This window comes from Podarcis bocagei (assembly GCF_964188305.1).
Source record: "Podarcis bocagei genome assembly, chromosome: 10".
NCBI lineage: Eukaryota > Metazoa > Chordata > Lepidosauria > Squamata > Lacertidae > Podarcis > Podarcis bocagei.
In genome coordinates this window covers 33,256,788-33,278,322 of record NC_138135.1, presented here as the reverse complement: position 1 = coordinate 33,278,322, position 21,535 = coordinate 33,256,788, and the positions used below count along the sequence as shown (strand labels likewise).

Here is a 21,535-nt window from a genome sequence, read left to right as displayed (position 1 = left end):
AGAAAACAGGTGGGGGCAGGAAGGGAAGTCTCTAAACCAACCCCCCAAGTTTGGAGTGCAAGAAAGCCTGGCCCTTCTCCAGCTGTCTCTCCTTATCTTTGAGCTGCTCAAGATGTTGATTCTTGCGGAATTCACGTCGGATTGTGTCGAAGTAGAAATCACGGTCAGTATAGCGCAGGCCCCGTCCCTGACGCAGCAGAGCGCGATAGAGGTTCAGCACTGCTTCACGGGTCCACGCTGCCATGAAGGATGAGTGGAGGGCGGGCAAACTGAAGGCACACAGAATAAACAGAGACAATGAAACAATACAGTATTTTTGCAAATTATAATATTTAGCCAAGTCGTCAATTGTGTTTTATCCAAGAGGTAATAATATCAACAAATAAGAGAAATAAATCTATTTAAAGCTCTATCCATTACAACCTCCTGCAAAGTTATCCTTTATTTATTTTCTAAGCAAAAAACAGAGAAGACTCCACAAGACATATTAAAAGAAACACCAAAAAAAGTTTCAAAAGGTAAGGAAAAGCCTTTTTAAAAAATACAACCTATATTCACATCCCACAAAACTAGGTATGAAATCTCAAAGGGAGATGCAATCAAGCAGCCTGTGGCAGCGTTGCCTCTATCCCCACAACTTAATCAGAAAGTTGTGTGGGTTATGGGGAAACATCATATATGTATTTTAAATGAAATTATTGTGGTCAGATTTATTAATAATTATTGTGACAACGTCAATCTCCTGGCAGACTTAAAATGAATCTTGAAATATAAAGTATATAGCAAAATGTTCTTGATAATAAACGGGAAAGCAAAATAATAACGAAATGTGTACAGACTAACAAAACGTAAAATAGCACAATGAGAAGCATCGGAAGTTAGTGTTTATGGTATGTATATGTTGTAGTGTGTATAGTGTGTGTGGTATATACTGTATGTACTAAGTTAATTCTTATAAGTTATATGTAAATTGATGTTAACTGCTGTACAATAAAGGTTGTTTAAAAGAAGAAGACAGTAAGCAGCATCGGAATCCAGTGGATTGTTTTCGGAGATGGCGGTGACGGCGACTGGCAGATTTCCCCTCTCCCTCCAGCCTACCACAATACGAATTATATACATATAATTATTAATATATATATTGAGTGCCCGATGAGGAAAATGAAAGGCCCTCAGAGGAAACTGGAACTCAAGGCATCAAGGAAGTCTTTCTCCCCTCCACTCCGAGCCGAGGGTCCGAAGGAAGAGCCCCGCCGGTCCCACCGAGTTTGGGGCTGCCCTATGGCTCCGGGCGTCTCCCCCGGAGGGAAGCGGGGGGTTGGGGCTAAGGGCAGGCACTTGCTCTCGGTACCTTCGCGGAGGAGAGGAGCCCGTCGCGTTTCAGGGGCTGCTCGGAGCCCACCTCTTCCCGCTCCCGGCACAGCTCCCGGGGTCACTCGGCAAGATGGCGGCTTCTCTTCCGGGGCACGACCTTCTTCGCCATGGAAACGCCAAGAAGAAAAAAAATCCACAAAAGGCCCCGGCTTCCCGTTCGGCCCTGAGGCGGAGGGGCATCGATGGAAGAGGATTTAAATGAAGCAGAACAGGGCTGAAAACAAAACCGACCGACCCCCTTCCTGCGCTCGGAAATAATAATACCCTGCACTCTAAAAATACTATATTTTGCTCATTGAAGGCGGCTGCGCCCCTGCTGGGCTGTTTGCATATAGAGCCTCTGCGTCTTGGATGCTTTTATTAAAGGCTCTGTTTTTTTAAGGTGATGTGCGAAGCAAAGAGCTGAGCAACGGAGTTAAATTTAGACATTAGACGTGTGTAAGTTCCATTTTTTATAAATAAGGAGTTCTCTATGGCAAGGCAGGGTTGTAGATTTATGCTTAGACCTATTGAAATCCACGCTTCAGGTAGTAGTAACTTGGAAGCCTCATTTGCACCACCCCCCAAGTTGGTCAATTCTTAAAGGTAAAGGGACCCCTGACCATTAGGTCCAGTCGTGGCCGACTCTGGGGTTGCAGCGCTCATCTCGCTTTATTGGCCGAGGGAGCCGGTGTACAGCTTCCGGGTCATGTGGCCAGCATGACTAAGCCGCTTCTGGTGAACCAGAGCAGTGCATGAAAACACCGTTTACCTTCCTGCCAGAGCAGTACCTATTTATCTACTTGCACTTTGATGTGCTTTCGAACCCCATCGTGAGGATTCAAACCGCCAACCTTCTGATCATCCTAGGCTCTGTGGTTTAACCCACAGCACCACCCATGTTCCCCTGGTCAATTCTTAGGCATGACTAAAAAGAGGCTGCAGTACTAGCAGTGTCCACCCAGCAGGAATAATTCCCAAGGAATTCAGTGGGATTTCCTCCAAGGAAAATGGGTTGCAGCCTTCCTCATTCGTAAGAATAGAGCTGTTGGAAATGGTCCTCCTGCCCAGAACTGGTGGCCTGTGTGGTAAGGTTACCAGATTTATTTATTTTTTCAGTGAATCCGGGAACACTTTTCAACTTCAGTCATAATGGATGGATTTTCTCAGGGGACTGATTTGTAAATCCGGGGACTGTCCCCGGGAAAGGGGGACGTCTGGTAACCTTAGTGTGTGGTATAGTGGTTAGTGTCAGACTAGGACCTGGGAGACCAGGGTTCAAATGCCCATTTGGCTATGTAGCTCAGTGGGTGACCTCGGGCCAGCCACTTCCTCTCAGTTTAAACTTACCTCACAGGATTATTAAGATGAGTGTTGCAACCCTATAGTCGCCTTTGACTGGACTTAACCGTCCAGGGGTCCGTTACCTTTTACCTTACCTATTGTGGAGATTAGTAGAGGATGAGGAGAACCATGTACATTATGTTGCCTTGAGCTCCTTGGAGAACAAGCTGGGCTTTGAATGCAATAAATAAATAGCTCTGCTAACCTTTATAGTGGCATCCTTTGCTCCTGTTTCAGAAGACTATGGAGGATGCATTTACTCTTCCAAGCCTTCCCTTCCTAGATCTCCCCATCATGTCTTTGGCTATGTGCCTGATCGAGGATAAAAGCAGCTGGTCTTTTGGTTTACATTGCTTTGTTGACTTGGGCAATGCAGTTGTAGCCTCTTGGCTGCTCCTGCTTGTCAGTGTTTTCAACCAATGAATGAAGTCAGAGCTATGATTTATAAGTGAGTTGGTTTAGATAGACATTTCTGAGGTCCTAAAGAGCTGCTGGTTTACCCTCCTGTTTACTGGTTCTGCTTATTTCCTACTCCCTGGAATCTGTATTTTACTTCCTTTTCCCAGCAACCAGGATGCATCTTTCTTGGGCTGGGTTCACCTGACATTGCATAGTCCCTAGAAGTTTCTTTCTGCAACTCATAGTATACAATAAGTATGTTAAAGAATCCCTCTTCTTCCCAAAAGGCAAATGTGAAAACTTTGCAAATGGGCTTAGACACATCTCCTGTTTTGCAGGAACTAAAGACCAGACACTCATTAATAATTCACTGCATAGTTAACAATGGTATATACTGTATTTCTACCCAGAAGTATCTTTGTGTTTAATGGGGGTTACTCCCAGGTAAGTGGGCACAGGATGGCAACTGAGGCTTTGGTTTAGGGTTGACATTTGGGAGGGAAGGGTTCTTGTGTATTTAACAGCTGTATGGCAGAGAGAAATTCAACAGGTTAAAGCTTTTTCCTGTGTGGAAAATACAATTATGTGGAAAGCTTCACCATGACTATTCTCTCTAAATTTGTGTTATGTCATGCATGCCCCCATGATAGTATTACTGTATAATTGATAAAAAATGAACTGATGTTTTAAACCTTTTCTAGTTGTATGGCTTGGGAAAAATAAGTTTTCAGTCCAAGGCCTTACTTCTCAGTAGGCATGGTTAGAATTGTGCTGTTCATTTTCTCCCCAGCTGCCCAAGAACAAATTGGTGGGCCTCTGCTGTGTGTATGTGCTATAAAACACACTGAAGTAATTACTTCCACTTTCATTTCCAAACAGTACAGTAGCTGTATTGATCCTTCAAACTAAAAACAAATTCTCTGTATATTCTTATCTGTGTGTAACCCCATCAAACTCAGTGTGGGTTACATCTAAGTAGAACTGCATAGGTTTGGGAATTCTAATATGAAGTAGTTAGGATGAAAATTGAAGCAGGTTTTTATTTTTATTTATTCACACACACACACACACACACAGCGCTTTGTTGTGGTCCATAGACCCCAAAAAACATATTTATTATTGTCTATACTTACAGCCCACCCTTCACCAAATAGTCCCTGGGTGGGTTCTAAAATTGCCACAATTAAACAAGTACAATTGACATTTAAATAAATAAATAAAATCCACAAAAGAGCCAATAACAAAGCAACAAAAGAATAGCAGGGCATCAACTATGACCTGACCCCACTGCCTGCAGTCCCTATCAAATTACTGCTCACCTTAAAAAAAGGAGTGTCCGCCCCTGCCTTAAAACATAACTAACAGGTAGAATTGCAATGGGAGAAGCTTTCCCCCCCAGAAGTGCATTTCTGCTATTGAATCGGTGCTTGCTGTGAGGCAATTAAATGTACACCAGCATTGCGGAGTGGGGGTGGGGTGGAATATGAAGCACTGCCTGGGGGAGGGGGAAGGTAATCCTTGTTTATTTATTTTGTGTGTTTGTTTTTGATCGAGGGTACAATTTCAAAGCAGCAGCAAAACAGAGACCCTAATCCAGCCTACTACTTTAATTACGTTGTTACATTAATCCCTATGCATTTCTGTCAGTTTTGCCCCACATACAGAGGGTTCTGCCAACAGCAATCACAGTCTGCAAGTGGTGCTCAAGAAGCACTGTTGCTTTGTAAATGAACGTGATATTCTAGAGAAGGACTTGAGAGCATAGATATAGGAAAGAATAGCACGGAAGGCTCCCGTTATGCGCAAGAGCTGACTGTCCTCCTCCTCCCACTCCTCATGCTCAGCTCAGCTCAATGGTGCCGCCTTCTGGTTGTTTTCTTGAAAGCTCGTTGCTGACACACTATTCTTGAGAATAGCATTTCTGATTGGAAATTGTGGGAAGGTCAGCAGCACAATAAGTGCTACAAATAAACTTCCACTTCTGTGAGAAGAGCAAAGCATTGTGGACTTGGTTGCTGGACTTCGTGGACCTGTCCGAGTCCATGTGCCCGGATGGAGGAAGAGGTTGCTGAGACATTTATGGCTCAGGGTGATTAAAAAGAACAAAAGGGGGGTGGTAGTAAATCCTCCTGCTCTTTTTCAGTGTATGTTTTCCTATGAAACAGGAATTACAACCTGCACTGGTGTCAGCATTGCTTCAAATTTGGAAGGTGGTGATATGGTTCACTTTCTGCCCATAGTTTTCTGCACATGCAAACAGTTCTGTATAATGAACTTTAAACTTGGATATTCTCACCAGGGTTAAACTGCAGAGTCCATGGGATTTATGGATCACTCTCTTTTAAGAAGAATGTGTATCCTACCCTGCTCCTGGTTTTTTTTTTTTTGTTGTTGTTGTTAACAGAGAAGGGCCCACACCATCACTTTCCAGGGTGTCTCTGTCTAAACTAGAGAGCTGGATTACTTCCTTTCTAGAGAGCAGGCCTATGAAAAATCTGGTATAGTCTTGCACAACTATTTTGAGTATAATATCTTTGTGGGGGAAACGGGAATGCGTAGTTGTATATAAGGAGTACGTGGACACTGCAGAAGACATCCTTCCAACAGAAATATCCAGTATTCATGAGAACGTACATATTCCTCATAATTGGATGCTTGGAAGTAATTTTCACTGAGGTCCTTAATTCCAATTAATGCATATAAGACTGAGGAACCACACAATCATTATGATTTCCAGGGCTTTTTTTCAGCCAGAACTCTGTTCCGACACCTCTCAGGTGGGCATCATTGCCATTCTAAGAGAACAAGGGAGGCGTTCATGGTGAGTTCCAGCATCTCTTTTTCTAGAAAAATGGCACCGACTATGCAAAAGCATTTTTCAGGGGCTTAGTGAAGGTTAGTGGCCTTCAAGTGTCCTACGTCCAGGGAATCCTTTCCTTGTGGATTCACTTGCATGAAACCTGTTACACATCAGGATTCTATAGTGTGTTCTAGGATGTATTCTCAGGGTTGCCTAAGGAGGCAAATGCAAAGCCAAGAGTGTGTTGAATACTTGCTTCCAACTGCACATTGCTGAAAACTGGTAGCCATGAGCAACTGGTAGCCATGAGCAACCTGTTTTTGTTTTTTATCTGAAAACCTGTGCAACATGATTTGTAAAGGAATTCTGTGCAGGTTGTTTCTGTCGAAATGAGAGACAAAGTAATGACTTCCTCAGTGTACTGTCAAAAGCTAAGAAGAGGGCATCTACACTAGACTGGCAAGTTCTCCCACTGTAGTGCCAAGCAAAGTAGGAACAATGTGGCATGTGGAAACCTGTGCTGATCTTGCTGCTTGGGTAGTAAAGACTATTATGCTTATCATTTCTACAGCACTTTAGAGTGTTCATAGTGGTTCACAAGCATTGGTATCAGTAATGCATTAGTTTATTGACCGCACCTTAATGACTATGGAGTCAAAAGATAGGTAAAGGTAGAGGGACCCCTGACCATTAGGCCCAGTCGTGACCGACTCTGGGGTTGCGGCTCTCATCTCGCTTTATTGGCCAAGGGAGCCGGTGTACAGCTTCCAGGTCATGTGGCCAGCATGACTAAGCTGCTTCTGGCGAACCAGAGCAGCACACGGAAACGCCTTTTACCTTCCTGCTGGAGCGGTACCTATTTATCCACTTGCACTGTGACGTGCTTTCGAACTGCTAGGTTGGCAGGAGCAGGGACCGAGCAGCGGGAGCGCACCCTGTCACGGGGATTCGAACTGCCGACCTTCTGATTGGCAAGTCCTAGGCTCTGTGGTTTAACCCACAGCGCCACCTGTGTCCCCACAAAGTGGTCATTGTGGTCCCAAGCATTAAATGTTGATTCCTGAGGCTGGAGAACTGTGAGATGGTGTTTCCAAACTGGAATTTATTGTGGAATTGATTCTGCTCTTATCCACACATGTTTTTCACAGCATCTCCATTGTGATGTCATCAAAATGCCAATACTCCCCTTTTTTGACATTTAATCTGGATTTCCCCTTACTCCAGCTAATAAAAACAACCCATTATACATTTGCGGTCACTGTTCGTGTGGAAGCTCATTAGTATTGTTTGGAGTGAATGGGTTTGTCATATTTTGGTGATGTTTCAGGGGCTACTCTCTGTCATCACACCCACACTTCCCTTTACTCCTTATCTGGGCACAGCCTAGCCATTTTGTTTCCTGCAGCCTGATACCAGATGAAAAGCACCCATTTTTACAGATTAATGCTTATTAAAAGCACATCAGTTCAGAGGAGCCATTCTCTCATTTACACAGTAAGCGTGACACATTGTCTCATAGACTGTAATCTACATATATAGTGGGCTTTTAAAAAAGAATACTAATAAGGAGGTTTTGCACAAGACCTATTGTGCAAGCCTTATATGAATCAACTAAATATAATGCTTGTGCAATACCTGGTTATTATTTAAATATTAAAATTGAATGGCAATGGGTATTGTACCCCAAAAGTCTCCATTTTGCCCATTGTGAATCAATATCACAGGCTGGAAATGTTTGTTCTTACTGTATATGGGAACTTTGTTCTTCCTCGGAACTTTTTCTTTCGTGTAAGAAAAAGTGTGCATGCACAAATACAAAAATAGTATATCCTCAGAACAAAACAAAACAAAAGTAGTGAAAGGTGGGGAGGAGTGATTTGAGTGGGACAAAACAGCAACTCAAATTATTCTCTTACAGACACCTGTTTTGTGATCATGTTGAAAACAAGAAGCCCAGTTTAAAATATTATTAAAGCAAGTTTTAGGCAATTGCCATAGTTTTGGAAGTTAAGCATGTCACAAACATGACACAGCAGCCAAATTATGGCCCAGGGTAATTTTACCAGACATACATAAACAGAGCATTTGGGTATCTCAGTACCAAATCATATATTCAGCAACAATATCACTTTTCCTTCTCCCAGGTTCCTGTGAGTCCTAGATATTTTTTAGAGTTTGGTATGGTATTTTTGTACCATTCCTTTATTTGGGACCGAGTTGTCTGCTCTACTGGTGTGGCTGTGGTGAGAGTACTAAAGCCTGGGTGTGATGCTATGCACATCTGGATTTACAGGCCAGTAGTGTGAGTTAGTGCCAATGGAGGGTTTTGATTGAAGCAGCTCCTCTACCACATTGCAGCTTAAGGGAGTGCTTGCTACTTTGGTTGGGACTGAACCAGAAGTTGAATGTTCTCTTCTGGTATGTTGATTAGGAGGCAAAAATGCACTAACTGTTTTTGAGCTTGTGCTGAATGGGATTTCAATGTGCTAGTAACATTTGTTGGCAGCCCTGGCAGCTTAAGGTTTTCGCTGGAGATTTGTTATGCGTTGTATGTAGCTTGTCTGGGTTTTTATTTTTTTTAATTGCTTAAAAACAACTATCTTACAAATGGTAAGGTGTCATGTTTACAAGCTGCCATTGATCTGCCTCCATTAAAAACAGTTTGCAAAGAATGAAAATATTTTTTTCCATTTGTGTTTGCATTGCACTGGTTTAGAGCTGAGAATCTTGCTTGCTTGAATACGGTGGGAAGATGCACAGCAATTGTTAAGGCAGACTTGGTTCCTTAGTGTTCCTCAGATGCACTGCTAAGAAGTGGCTCAGGGGGGCCAGATCTTCTGCACCAAGCCCCTGTTTCCTTCCCCTTTCACCTTCTTTTTAAAAACTTATTTTTCTTTGCTTTCAAAGTGGCTGAGCACATGGCAAAGCACAGTGTTGATGAGACCCCCAACCACCCATCAACCTGATTTTCCCAGAAGCTTCTATACATACAAATTTGTGTATGCAATTATTTTATTAGCAAATTTGTGTCATGGGTCTGTGTCCCAAGTCTGTTAGGCTCTTCTTATGCTCTTAAATAGGAGTGGCCAAGTTTATTAGCTTTTGAGCCACATAATTGAAGTATTTGCAGAATGAACAGAAGCACTGCCTTCTTTGCCTTCCATCCCTCAACAAGTCCTGCAGCTACCATTCTTCCCTCTAGTCTGGCCCAACAATCTTTGCCCTCAGCTCCAGAATCTCCCTCCACCAATGAGACAACAGATCACAGTCCCTTTCCTTCTTTGCTAATCATGTCTCTTCTCAATGTGCAGTGTACCTGGGAGAGGAGATGAGGAAGATTGAAGAGCTCGGCCTTACGGCACTAATGTATATGCACACTTAAAGACATCATACACAGCCCATTCCTAAGCATGCTTACTCTCTGAGGTCCTATGGGACTTTCTTCCTACTAAGTATGTGCATAGAAATGCACTGCAGCAGTGATTGCATTTCTATTTGTTGTCTGAAACCATCTGGGATCTGTGCTTGGAACTGCTTAAGAACAACCTGTCACTGCTGAGCTGTGGCTTGCTTCTCAGAGTGAAGTGCCTGGATGAAAGCACCATGATTAGGTAAAATAAACCGTTAGGACTATTGCTGAAAACATTTTATTATCTGGAACTGAAGCTGTAGCCATTAGCAGAAGAGCAGGGGAGGTGGGAGGAAGTGACTGAAAATAATTTCTTTACTCAGAATTTTACTAAGCAGAGTGTATGGAAATCCCATAAACTTGGAGGACTTTGCTTTATTGACACAATCTTTCCAGCTCTTTAGATTGCAGTATAAAGTTATATTTAGTTCTTCAGATCATAATGTTCCCAACAGTGTACAACCCAAATTCAGCAAAGCATTTGGGCATGTGCTTAACTTCAGGCCCTTAAGTAATCCCATTGCTGGGCTGCAAAATACTTAAGCATGCCAGTGCGTGGGCTTCTGCTCATTTTGCACTTTATTGACTGGCTCAGAGGTAAGTCCTAATACAGCTTTATGTATGCCACAGAGATTCTCTTTAGGCTGAGAGAGCTGTGGCATATACATTTTTAAGCAATGGACTTAGCTATTTTTAGAGGGTTTGTTTCCATTTTCTAAATGCATCCAATCAATAGATGTTTTGTACAACTCCAGAAATACAACATATGCCTATTTATTTCATTTTTATTTGAAGAATGTGTGCAGTGCTATCTAGCAAGAAGGAGAGCCCCTAATGAGCAACTATATATAAGACAGTTTCCGTCTGATTTTTTGGAATCCAGAAGGAACAAACAAGCTTCCTCCCACTGGCTCTAAGATTTCTTTTTGTACATGGTGTTGGAAACTTGTGCATGCAGTAATGGCACTAACAGATGGGAGGTTTAATGCATGAAACCAGACCTTTTGAATAAACATTTGCTGAAATTGTTCCTTTGTGATAAACAGAGGTCCAGGGTGGAAGGAGCACTGGTCTGGCACCAGATGTCTTAACAGAGCAGTATGAGCACTTTCAGACAGTTGCTGGTGAGGCTCAGGTGTGTCAAATCACCCACAGCCCACAAAAGGACAGTGCCCATCCCTGCAGTAGGTTCAGTAGCATCAGTAGTTTCAGAGTAGGTAGCACAACAATCACCACTCCAAAACACACAGGTTATTTGTTACCTTTGAACAACAAACCAACACCACCAGAACTGGCTTATGAATATAAAGAACATTTTTACTGGAATAAGTATATACCCTCATAAACCAACTAGACAATGAGCAAACTAAAGTGCAATGTGCACAATCAAGCCTGGAGATACTCATAATCATAGAATGTACCAGTGTCTCTCTTGTTGCTATACTGGTTATGTATGCGATAAATATGTCATAACACAGCTGTGCTTGTGGGATTTTATATGTTGGCAGTACTACCCATGCAATCAGGACTAGAATTTCTGAGCATAGCATAGCACGAGTGGCGCTGTGGGTTAAACCACAGAGCCTAGGACTTGCCGATCAGAAGGTCGGCGGTTCGAATCCCCGGGATGGGGTGAGCTCCCGTTGCTCGGTCCCTGCTCCTGCCAACCTATGGTGACTTCAGCAGTAAGCCAGTTCAGTCTTACTGTGGGGGAGGAAGGGAAAGGAGAATGTTAGCCGCTTTGAGACTCCTTAAAAGGCGGGATATCAAATCCAAACTCCTCCTCCTCTTCTTCTTCTTCTTACTTGCTTTCTCAGCTCCTAGAGTGTTATCATAAGTCGGGTAGTAATAACCACTTTGGCTGTCATACAGCATGAAATTGAAACCTATGATTTTTTAAAACACTTTTCCTAAATGCCCAAGCAATATTGAAATCATTTCTGTGGAGTGTAAAATATCGTGCTTGTTTTATTTCATAAAGGAATAATTGCACAGTGCAAAAGTTTAAAAATGCAATTAAGATCCCAATTTGCAAAGTTTGCCACAGAAGCAGGGCTGCTGTTAACAGGCTGAATATTTACAGGTTTAATAATGGCACCAAATCCCTTTCTCTGAAGTTGTTACCTACAAACCTGGAGCTGAGACAGTGAGCCATATAATCAAAAGCTTTGCAAAAAGAGGAAGCGAAGAGAAAATGTGAACCTTCAGTTCTCTGGGGATAAGATCTATTGTCTGGACCAAAAGTTTCACACTGTTCCTCTTTTGTCACTGCTCTTTTCCTCCATCAGTGGAGTCATTTTAAGCTGCATTTAGGAACATAGGAATCTGACTTATACCAAGAGAGTCAATTATTGACTACACAGACTGGCAGTGGCTCTTGTCAGGCAACAGTCTCGCCCAGCCCCTACCTAGGCTTTGTACCCATAGCAGGTATCTATGATTGAATCATCTGTACACACCAACATTTCCTTACCTAGTTGTATTAGATTGAAATCCTAACCTCACTGAATTCAATAGGGCTTACTTCTGAGCTGTGGTCCAGATGGCACTGCTACTTGCTATGCATAGCAAAAGATTAACAACATTTGCAATCCTACATGAAGGGGAATTGAACCCATGTTATCATTTCCAGAAGTGAGTAAATTACTCCATGCAGGACACTGGGCAATTCATACTATGGCATAAAAAACATGGCATAGAATTGTTCTTATAAGAGGGAGTTCATGCAAGATCACCTATTGTCTGTTAACTGAAGTTTGATCTATGTAGGCGCTTCCTAATCCTTCTTTCTCATTAATAACCAATGTAAACAGTTTTGTGTGCTTTAGTTGAGATTTGATTTAGAGAGGTACATGGTGCGGAGGAAGACGTTGGTTCACTCAATTAATTTTAATTGTATATAAGTAGTTGCAGAACTGATCCAGGGATTGAAGGGAGAAAAAGGAAGGGAAGTATGTTGGTGATGAATGGGTCCTAACAAATAAGCAGGCATTTACCATAGGTGGATTATTTGCAGGAGGAGGGGAAAATGTTGCTGCATAGTATGAACTTGTCCTATTTTCAGACGGCTGTTAAGTAAGCCTCCAATGACTAACTGAACTTTTAATTAAAGACTGCAATAATTCGCTTATTCATTCATCTGCTGTGTATATATTGTCATTTATTACCACATATTTTGTATTATGTCTCATTTGCTCCATCTCCTATCACAGACAGTTGAGATGGATGAATGGCACCAAATCTCTCATTCCTGTTTGTCTGACAATTCTGCGTGGAATATTCAGGGGAGGGGTATACATGTATATATCCAGTTGGGAAGCATGTGGTTACAAGTGGCTGCATACTCTGCTATATCCTCTTATGGAGAAAACACAAAATATCTTTAACTGTGCATAGGCTTCCTCAGTTGACTGGGCAATTGTGCTTTCAGGCTAAAGGGAAGGAATATACAAACACAGTAAGTTCGAAGCTGAAGGAAACAAGCAAGCTCCCCTCTCCTCTTCCATGAACATCTTCCAGTTTTAGTTGGAAATAAAACCACCACACGTGCTCATTTCCCTTTCATGGTTTGTAATTTGTTTTATTTCTTCCTTTAAACATCCCTTTAAGGGTGAAATGAAATCCAACCATTTACAGAGAAAATGATTTCAGAATGTACACTTTGATTTTTCCCTTACAAAAAAATTATTAATAATTGGTATTTATAAATTAGACTTTAAAGGGCTTCTTCAACTTATTTGGCAAGTCCCATGTATTCCTTAGCCAACAGGGGGCACAAAAGCTATTTCTTTGTGCTGGGACAAGAGATCCCGTAACCTTTCTTTAAGAAATGAGCTATTTTCAGGACTTTCCACGGTAGAATGCTGCTCAATTGTTCCCTCAGGAATCATGCTGGATAGTGGTGTGCACCCTTGTTGCAGGTTTTTCTTCATATCTCTTTTAGGCTAATTTACCAGCCTTGTTCCCCCCCACCCACACCCATGAGAGAGAGTTCTGCATCAAAATTCTCTGTAGCTTCTTTATGGCAGGGGTGGCAAAGTCATAGCCTTCAGGATGTTATTAGACTACCACTGCCATCACCCCAGACCATTGGCCATGCTGGCTGGGGTGGCTGGTGGTTGACTCCAACATCATGTGGAGGGCCACTGGTTTCCCAGCCCTACTTTTATAGTGTGGTTATGGCCCTTAATGGCTCCCTCTCTTCCCCCCAACAAAACTCATCAACTCCATATTTTCCCTTTTTAAGATCCTTCAGAGTTTGAAAAGCGCTCCAAAGGTTGAGTGGAGTACCATTCCTTTTTTCCAAACCATTCAGTTTAAGGTCTATAAAGCCATGGCACCTTGTCCCTTCCAATCCAATCCAGAGTGTGACTACTTCCACGATTACTCCAGATCTCCACCAGTAGAGGACAGACAGAGAAATGAAGTTCGGCAACTGCCTAGGAGCAGGCAACGAGTGAAAATTAATGGTAGTTCAAGTCTGAGCTCTAGATTCGCAATGAAAATGCTATAGTTTCACCAGAAATGATTCAGAACATCCTTATGTGCCTGCTATAGAAAAGAAGTTATGAATCTTCCAGTTTTCCTTTTTCAGCAGCTGAATACCCAGTCTTAATGACAGTATCGGGAAGACAAGGAGCTACACAGCAGAGAGAAAATATCTCTTCCATACAGAACTAAAAAGAACAGCCTATCCAGCTCTCTGCGCAGTGCCAACTTTGTCCCTTGTAACTGGATAAGGTGTGAAGTAGCCCCCAAGGTCACAGAGAACATATGAATATGAGTAAGAATTAGTACAAATTGATAACCAGTCACATAAGTTGCTGCCTGTATTGGTCAAGGGATGAAAAGATGCTTACAAGTAGGTCAAAGGAGCTGTTCTCTAATGCTCATATATAATGCTCAATGTTCATATAAAGAGCAGATAAGATGGGGAAACTGTTCCTGGACCATACCCATTTTGTACTGCAGCTATGGGATCTCATAGCGGAGTGCTATATCATTGGTGAGGGTGGGTAGGAATCCCTAGAGACACAAAACAAACATCATGGAAAAGTCTATGGTGGCTATAATTCTTCTCCCTCACATCTTTCCCTCACACAGGGAAGCTAGTTTTGTTTTCAAATACTGTAAGGAAAAGCATTCAACCCCCCACACACCTTGCAACTTAAAAAGAGGTAGAGTCAAAGACCAATTTCACAACCTCATTTTGTACAAATCAGGTTTGAAGACAGTGGAATGTGGCACTATGGGAGATAGAGCTTCTCTGAACCAAAGGGAAGTTATCCTCTAAATCCTGTCTACAAAGTGGGCATTCTCTCCAGAGTTACTGGCCATAGTTGCTGTCACTGGCCATGACAATACTTCTGGAGGTCTACTAGGGATAAGTGAGGTGGGTCTGTTGTGGGGAAAATGGGAGATACTCCCCAACTTCCTCCAGCTATTCATGGAGTGAGGAGACTCAACCTAGCTCTGCTACAAATTATATGCTGGCATTCATGAGGATAGTGCATCATGATGCTTATAGTACTATTGGTACACTTGCAAGTAGCAATTATGCAGCACTATAACAAATACTGCTCCAAACCTTTCTGCATAGCAGGAAAGAACTCTGCTAATACTTTTAAGTCAGCCCACCCGTTGCCCATTTGAAGTGGCATGAGTTATTCTAAAAATCAAAGTTCTTTCCAAACACTCATCAATACAGTTAAGACACGACGTCACTGCAGCTGCAATGCTGAACACAAATTCTGTGTATACGTTAAACTGATGGAGGGGCAGGCACTAAATATCCACTTGCACAGCATCAGCTACTCGTTAGTATGCAGCCACTGACACACTCCAAAATGAGGCTGGCTTTGCCCACCAACCACACCAAGGGCTCATCCACACTTCTGTCTGGCCCACTGCTTTCTTATGGGAAAACCCATAGTTTAGTGCTGAATTGGAACAAACCACAATCAGCAAAATCAGACCTCTGGCTAGAAAGCAGGGGACAAGATGAAGTGGGGACAGACCCTTAATTACCTTTGTAATGATGTGCAAGGATCTCAGATTCTCTACGTGATACCAGCTGGATACAGTCTTGTTACAAGATGGAGGGTGTGCACACCCTGATTTTTCTACATCGGTTCCTCTACAATTGTGCCTAAAGGTTCTTCCATTAGGGCAGGTTCATCAATCATCTCGGAGCTCTCCTCTTCTACCTGTTGCATACACATTTAATATTTGACTCACTCATTTTCCATTGACTCTGCAAGTCAAGGGGTAAAATTAGGTGCCTAAATTTCTGGCTTGCCAAGATACTTCCCCAACGTCGTTTCTCCTCTAGCCACTATTGGCCACCCCCCACCGGAATGCAGAAGTCCAAAGGCTTTTCTATTAGTGCAAAGTTCCTTAATGTTCCCACTACATAATAAATAATTAAATAGAGGGTTCTTAAACTGGAAATGTTAAAAAAAAACATCATCGTACGCAAAAGGCAGTCCTATTTTTTAAAAAGCAAAGCTTTTACTGTAAATTCTCCTTTTCTTCCCCTACCCCCAACCCAAGAGGTCAGTTTCAAGTTTCACTTTGGTGCAGTCAAAGAAGGGGACCAGAACAAAGAGTTCTTTCAGTGTCCCAAAGGAATTCAGCGCTAACTTATCCAATTACAATGGGATCTGTTGCTTGCACACAACGGGGCGGGGGGGGGACCCCCCACCCCAAGGAAGGGGGAGAGTTGCGGAAAGTATAGCGGGGCTAGGAACAGCCTGGCTGTCTGTGTGTGTTGCGCTTTTCAGTGACAGATGGAGCCTAGAGACAGCAGTGATGGGAGTATTACGAATTCATGAGCAGTAATTGTGAAAGCCCTAGATGTGCACAAAGCATGCCCTGTAGAGCAAGTGCAAGGACTGAAATGAACAGCGGGCTGGATTGGAGGAAGGAGCTCGGAGGAAAGCAGCACAGTGCTGAAGATATAGTGAGGCCATCCCCTTGGTCCTCATTTCTTGAAGGGCTATTTTTCTGAATTTTGTCCCAACACGCTGCAGGCTCACAACCAAGCACTGCAGCACAGCCAAAGCTCACATTCTCCATGTCCCAAGAGCTGGAGCCCATCTCTCCCCCCTCCCCCTCCCCCTCCCTTGCCTCTCAACACACATCAGTAGTGAAGGAACATACTGCAACGATTGTGTTAGGCAGGCTGGGTCATGAGAGCTGAAGGTCAAAGCCTAGATTCCCATTTCCTCCGAAGACTGAAAGAAAACTATTCCCTCTGTGTAGTGGGCCTTTGTATGGCAGTACTGGGAACCAATGGTGCTTAACTAACCTCCATTAGTCACCAGCAGCTCCTTTGCTATTGCTGCACATTCATTTTGGAATAGCAGCTTGAGATCTGCTCCATCAACTCTACACCCCACTGTGCCCGCTGTACCCAGTATGCTTCAGGATCCCTCTCCTTTAACCCAATGAAGATCTTTTCAGAGAAAAAGCATGCAGCCTATTCCATGGGTCATTTTAGTGCAGCCTTCCCAAACAGTGGCCTCAAGATGTTTTGGACTGGAATTCCTATCAGCCCCAGCCAGCATGGCCAATGGTCAGGGATGATGGGAGTTAGAATCCAACAATACTTGATGGACACCTGGTTAGAGAAGGGTGGTCTAATGCTTCAACAGAGAAAGGAACCATGTACAAAATTTAGCATTGCCTTAGAGTGGTGCACAGAGTTAGGTTGGCAGCACCAGCCAATCCATTCACCCATCCAACAAAAAGAAAAGGGGCTTCAAGCGAGCTCAGCTTTAGGCCGGAATTTCCTTCATTTTAAAGGCATAAAGGTCAATTCATACAACCATTTTTACATGGCACAGCTAAACGCAAGATGACTTTGGTTGGTACAGGGAGCCACTTCTCCCACCACCCCTTGGCTCAAACCCACAGGCCAGAAAGTTTGCCACTAGAAGAGGTGCTTGAGCTATCCAAGCATTCACAAGACCAGCAGCTGCACCAAAAAAAGAAGAGTCAATGCAAAGGGATTTCATCACATGAAAATGGTAGAGCATGAACTGGCTGAGCACATCATGGAGACAAAGCATTAGGAGTGATGCCAAAGGAAAACGATAAAGAAGACACAGAACTTTCTGTGTCTTTTATAGGGATCAGGAATAATGCATTTGAAGGGCAGGAAAGACAAAGGGAATGAGAGAAAAACACACACATCAGAGTAACATACTGTTCCAGTGGCAAGGAACCTGTGTGCACCTCCTATTGTTGCACACACATACCCATTTTCTGCAGTTAGCATAGTAGCTCACTGTTTAATATATTTCCTTAGCAGCAAACATAACATGGGGTTTACAATACATTTCACCCTGACTCCATATAGTAACTTAAAAGAGACATAGTGGAGCCTCTTCACCAAAGGAGAAAGGATGAACACCGTAAATGGAATACTTAAACGCTTGGCTCTTACATCAGCCTCATCCGCCACACACCCTGTCCCCTCTCTACTTGCCTATGCAAACCACATTATAGGCGTGCAAGTGCTAGACTTCCAATATAGCACTGTCCTCAAAATGGTGGCATCATAGAGCCAAGTACCTTTACACCTCTCCTGTTCCAGAAGTGGTAGGATGGGCGCTATAGCTTTAGCATCCTAATATCCCCTTTCCTTAAAAGCAACTCTAAGCATGACATGCACACTGTTTTAATTGAAAATGTAAACAGTACATTTTGTTGTGGAAGAGAGAAAGTAGGACCTCAGTGCGCATTCCCTTTGCAAGTCTGTGGGCTACAGCCCTACTGTCACGTTCCTTCCACATTAGAGACTGGCTACCAAAACTATCCATTTAATGAGCAAAACCAGGCAGCTTTTCGACCTCCATAGCCTGCCACTTTGCAGAGAGTTTTTCCCTGAATGTTCATCATCATCAGGTGGAAAGCAGAGTTCTTTGGTGCTACCGTGCTCCCAGTTTGTGTGCACACCCACACTCAAATGTAACAAACACACGTGGCAAAATATACATATCCTAGACAAACATGGCTCCTGGAGTCACCTACAAAAATTCTTTCACACTTATACACACATTTCCTAGTGAAGCTGCCACCCACCTGTTCTGGCTCCAAATAAAGAGCATTGTATCCAGGGACACAGTGCTCTTTGGCCAAACACCACCACATGCTCTTGAAACGACCAAGACAAGAAGAGTCCACACATCTACCCTGACCTCTGTCCATAACCTCTATGGGCTGAACAAGTGGCAATATGCTAGGAGAGCAGAACTTAATTGGACACCCATTGGTTTCAAATGACTCAGATGAACATTGGCTTTTAGCAATGGAGTTTGACATCACGCCCACCTAAACTACAAAGACTCAAGGCTTCTGCACCCTCACACATCCAGCTGTGTGCTCCTTCTCATCTTCATGTCACACAGAGAGGCGCTACCTGCCTTAAGAGTTTTCTTCCATCCCACAAGAGAGGTGAAGGAGCTGTACCTCCTGCTGGTTCTCAGGGCCAGTTCCTGCATCCTCTGGTCCTTGCTTACATGGTTTGGAAACTCCCCCACACCCAGACACACCCAAGTATATTTTCTGGGATGGGGCAAACAGAGGCTGGAGAGAACACACACTTCTCCAAGAGGAGTGGGTGGGGAGGGGGGGAAGAAAAACAAAAGACGTACCCCACTTCCCCCTTTTTCCATAAAGTCCCATGCAAGCCCCACTCCCCTCACCCAGCCCCCTCTGCTTTCTGGTAAGGGTTCTCCAATAAGTAACTAAACCTCTGGTAGTTCTTCAACAGATATTTGGGGGCATACATTTGTTCTTTGGGGTCCGCAGCAGGGTACTCTTGGGTGGTGCCATCAAACCACCCGCCAGTCCGAATTAGCTCCCGGATATAGTTAAGGTCCCGCTTGTCCTCGTAGTCACCCCAGCGGGGGAAATCCCCATTCTGGGCTGACACCAGTTTGAAGTAGATTCCTTCTGGTGTAAAGCACCAAGAGCAGTGCCAGCCAGCAAAATGGAGCGGGCTACCCAATGACCACTGCACCAGGATGTGACCTGTGCTGTTTTCATACTGCCGAAAGCCTGGCATGGTGTAGTATTCCCTCCGGCGCAGGCGAATCCCATCTGTGGCGTAAACAGTTTGGAGCATCCCCACCGTGCAACCAGAAACCACCTCCAGGGTGCCGGGCTGCTTCCAGAAGAATCCGTAGAGGGATTTGCGCATGTGGAAAGCAAAGGGCTCCGTCCAGCCATCGTAGAGTTTGAGGAAGAGCACGCCATCGCGGGCCGGGATCTCGTCGGCATCGTCAATTATGAAAACGTCATCGGGCCGCAGATTGCGGAAGCGGGAGATGCCATCCCGAGTCAGGAAAGTGCGCAGGTAGTCATCGGCAATCCAACCATCCTGGCGCCCGCCTGGGGGGAAGTGATCCAGGAAGACATAGAGCAGCTTGTGGCGGATGTAGTCAAAGGAGCCATTGAGCAGCATCTCGCGGAACTTGAGGGGGCGTGGCTCACCATATGCGGTGAAGTTGGACTCACAGACCACAAAGGCATCTACCACATCGCCCAGCTCATGGAAACGCACGTCCAAGAGGTCAAATTCGTGGTTGACGTTGATGGCATTAATGACTCTCCGAGGAACCTCCCGCGGGGTCAGCCGGTCTTTAGTGGGGAGGTTCGAGTACTGGACCACGGTGGGCACCCCGCAGCTAGGCCCATGCCAGCCAGGCAGGCACACGCATTCCACCCACTTGCGCCGCTTTGTCCCATTGGTGCTCAGAGGTTTCCGGCCTGTCCGCCCCAAAGCAGCTCCTTCTATTTTCTCCTCTGGCCGGCCCGCTAGTGGCTTTTCCAACACCTTGGTGCCTGGTTTGAAGCAGACACCGCCAGCTTTGGTATGCACAAAGTATTCCGCCGTGTCTTCCGGCAGCACAAACTCGGCTCTATGCAGCTCTTCGCCAGCTCTGCTTGGGGAGAGGGGCTGGAGCAGAGGTGAGTGGGAGTACAGCGGCGTACGCAGGAACTCCGGGCCCCCAGGCTCAGGGCTGACCTGAGGTGTGACGGGTGCATTGTTCCAGAAGAAGTTGGAGACCAGGTTGGGGCTAAGCGATGCCAGCTCCCTGGGGAATGTGACATAGGAGAGGGCCTTCAGGAAGTGAAGGAAAGAGATGAGGCAAAGACCAGCCATGCACAGAGTCAAAAAGAGTTTGTGGCGTCTCATCTTCATCCTGGGATGGGAGGGAGGGAAGACAAAGGGAGAGAAAGAGACAAGTTGGGTTAAATATTTCCTAGCCCACAGAGATTGTTTAATCATTGGTTGGGTAAAAGGCAGCAGTGCCATCAGGGGCAGAAGCCAACCCCCCACCACCACCACCCCACTCAGCAGAATGAGCTAGAGGTCCCCCTGTTGTAAACAAAAATTGCCCTTTTCCCTTATGGGGTATCCAAGAGCCCATATAGAGTCCTTACATAGGTTCCCTATTGGTAGGAGAGAATAACAGAGGCCAACCAGAAAATACTGAGAAGCAAAACAGCTAGTAAGCTTGATTTTTATTGATCTGTTGCAACAGGGTGCTCCCCTCAGCCGCAGGAGAGAGGAGGGACCCAGAAAAATGGCATGCAAGGCCTTATAAAGATTTTTGAAATTGCCACCCTGTAGATCAAGACCACCCCCAGAAACATCATACATACATCACAGAAGGAGTATAACCTTGTCAGCTTCGCCTTTGAGCCAGTGCCACCGACTGGGCTCAACCTCTTCAAACCTAAGACCACCCCCCAGATACATCATACCTACATCACAGAAAAGGCAGTCTAAACAGAAATTTGAATGTGGTTTTTCTCTCTCCTGTCCTTGTTTATCTCCTGTCTGGCAGGTTACTTGATTGGATTGCCTGGGGAGCCTGGCCATTCTTTTGTAGTGATAAATACTTAGTTCCTGGGCCAGGTCACAGGCTCACACCCTATTCATATCTTAAATGTGCCCTTAAGACAGGATTTGTGAGGAACGAGACAATGGGAGGTTTCCCACTTTGACCTTGCGGAGAAAACATTGGCTCAGTTTCAGAATCAAAATGGTTCCAGGTTGGTCTTCCTGTGCTGATCTATGTACGTGCTTGGTTGGTACACTTATGAACATTACCATATATCTAAGACCATAAAATTCCTATCACACCCCTAACACACGAGAGCTGGATTACCACATTTTGAAGAAAGTGAAGGAATACATGTTTATGATCTAAAGA

The 21,535-nt window shown here is 44.2% G+C and overlaps 2 protein-coding genes and 1 long non-coding RNA gene across 4 annotated transcripts in view; 1 reads left to right on the top strand and 2 right to left on the bottom strand.

The window, feature by feature from the left end:
* On the bottom strand, positions 1-1,895 carry MIURF (mitochondrial elongation factor 1 upstream open reading frame). Its single transcript, XM_081210883.1, has 2 exons — positions 1,352-1,895; positions 1-269 (listed from the first exon to the last, which is right to left on the bottom strand). Exon 2 carries the CDS (start codon positions 242-244, stop codon positions 32-34), a length of 213 nt encoding a protein of 70 aa, XP_081067009.1. The 5' UTR covers positions 245-269; positions 1,352-1,895; the 3' UTR covers positions 1-31.
* A 4,917-nt stretch (positions 1,896-6,812) lies between these two features.
* LOC308596084 lies at positions 6,813-17,485 on the top strand. Its single transcript, XR_014012306.1, has 2 exons — positions 6,813-9,507; positions 12,736-17,485. It is a non-coding gene; the product is annotated as an uncharacterized lncRNA (long non-coding RNA).
* A 1,326-nt stretch (positions 17,486-18,811) lies between these two features.
* Positions 18,812-21,535, bottom strand: part of MGAT3 (beta-1,4-mannosyl-glycoprotein 4-beta-N-acetylglucosaminyltransferase) — a 49,484-nt gene continuing 46,760 nt past the window's right edge. For both annotated transcript variants that reach the window (XM_081210875.1, XM_081210876.1), the window contains exon 2: positions 18,812-20,518. In XM_081210875.1, coding sequence (XP_081067001.1) covers positions 19,012-20,517 — 1,506 coding nt within the window. In that variant the 5' untranslated portion in view covers position 20,518 and the 3' untranslated portion in view covers positions 18,812-19,011. The remainder of the gene's footprint in view (positions 20,519-21,535) is intronic.

Coding starts and splice junctions, on each gene's coding strand:
- MIURF (XM_081210883.1), bottom strand. CDS start 244: ATGGCAGCGTGGACCCGTGAAGCAGTGCTGAACCTCTATCGCGCTCTG.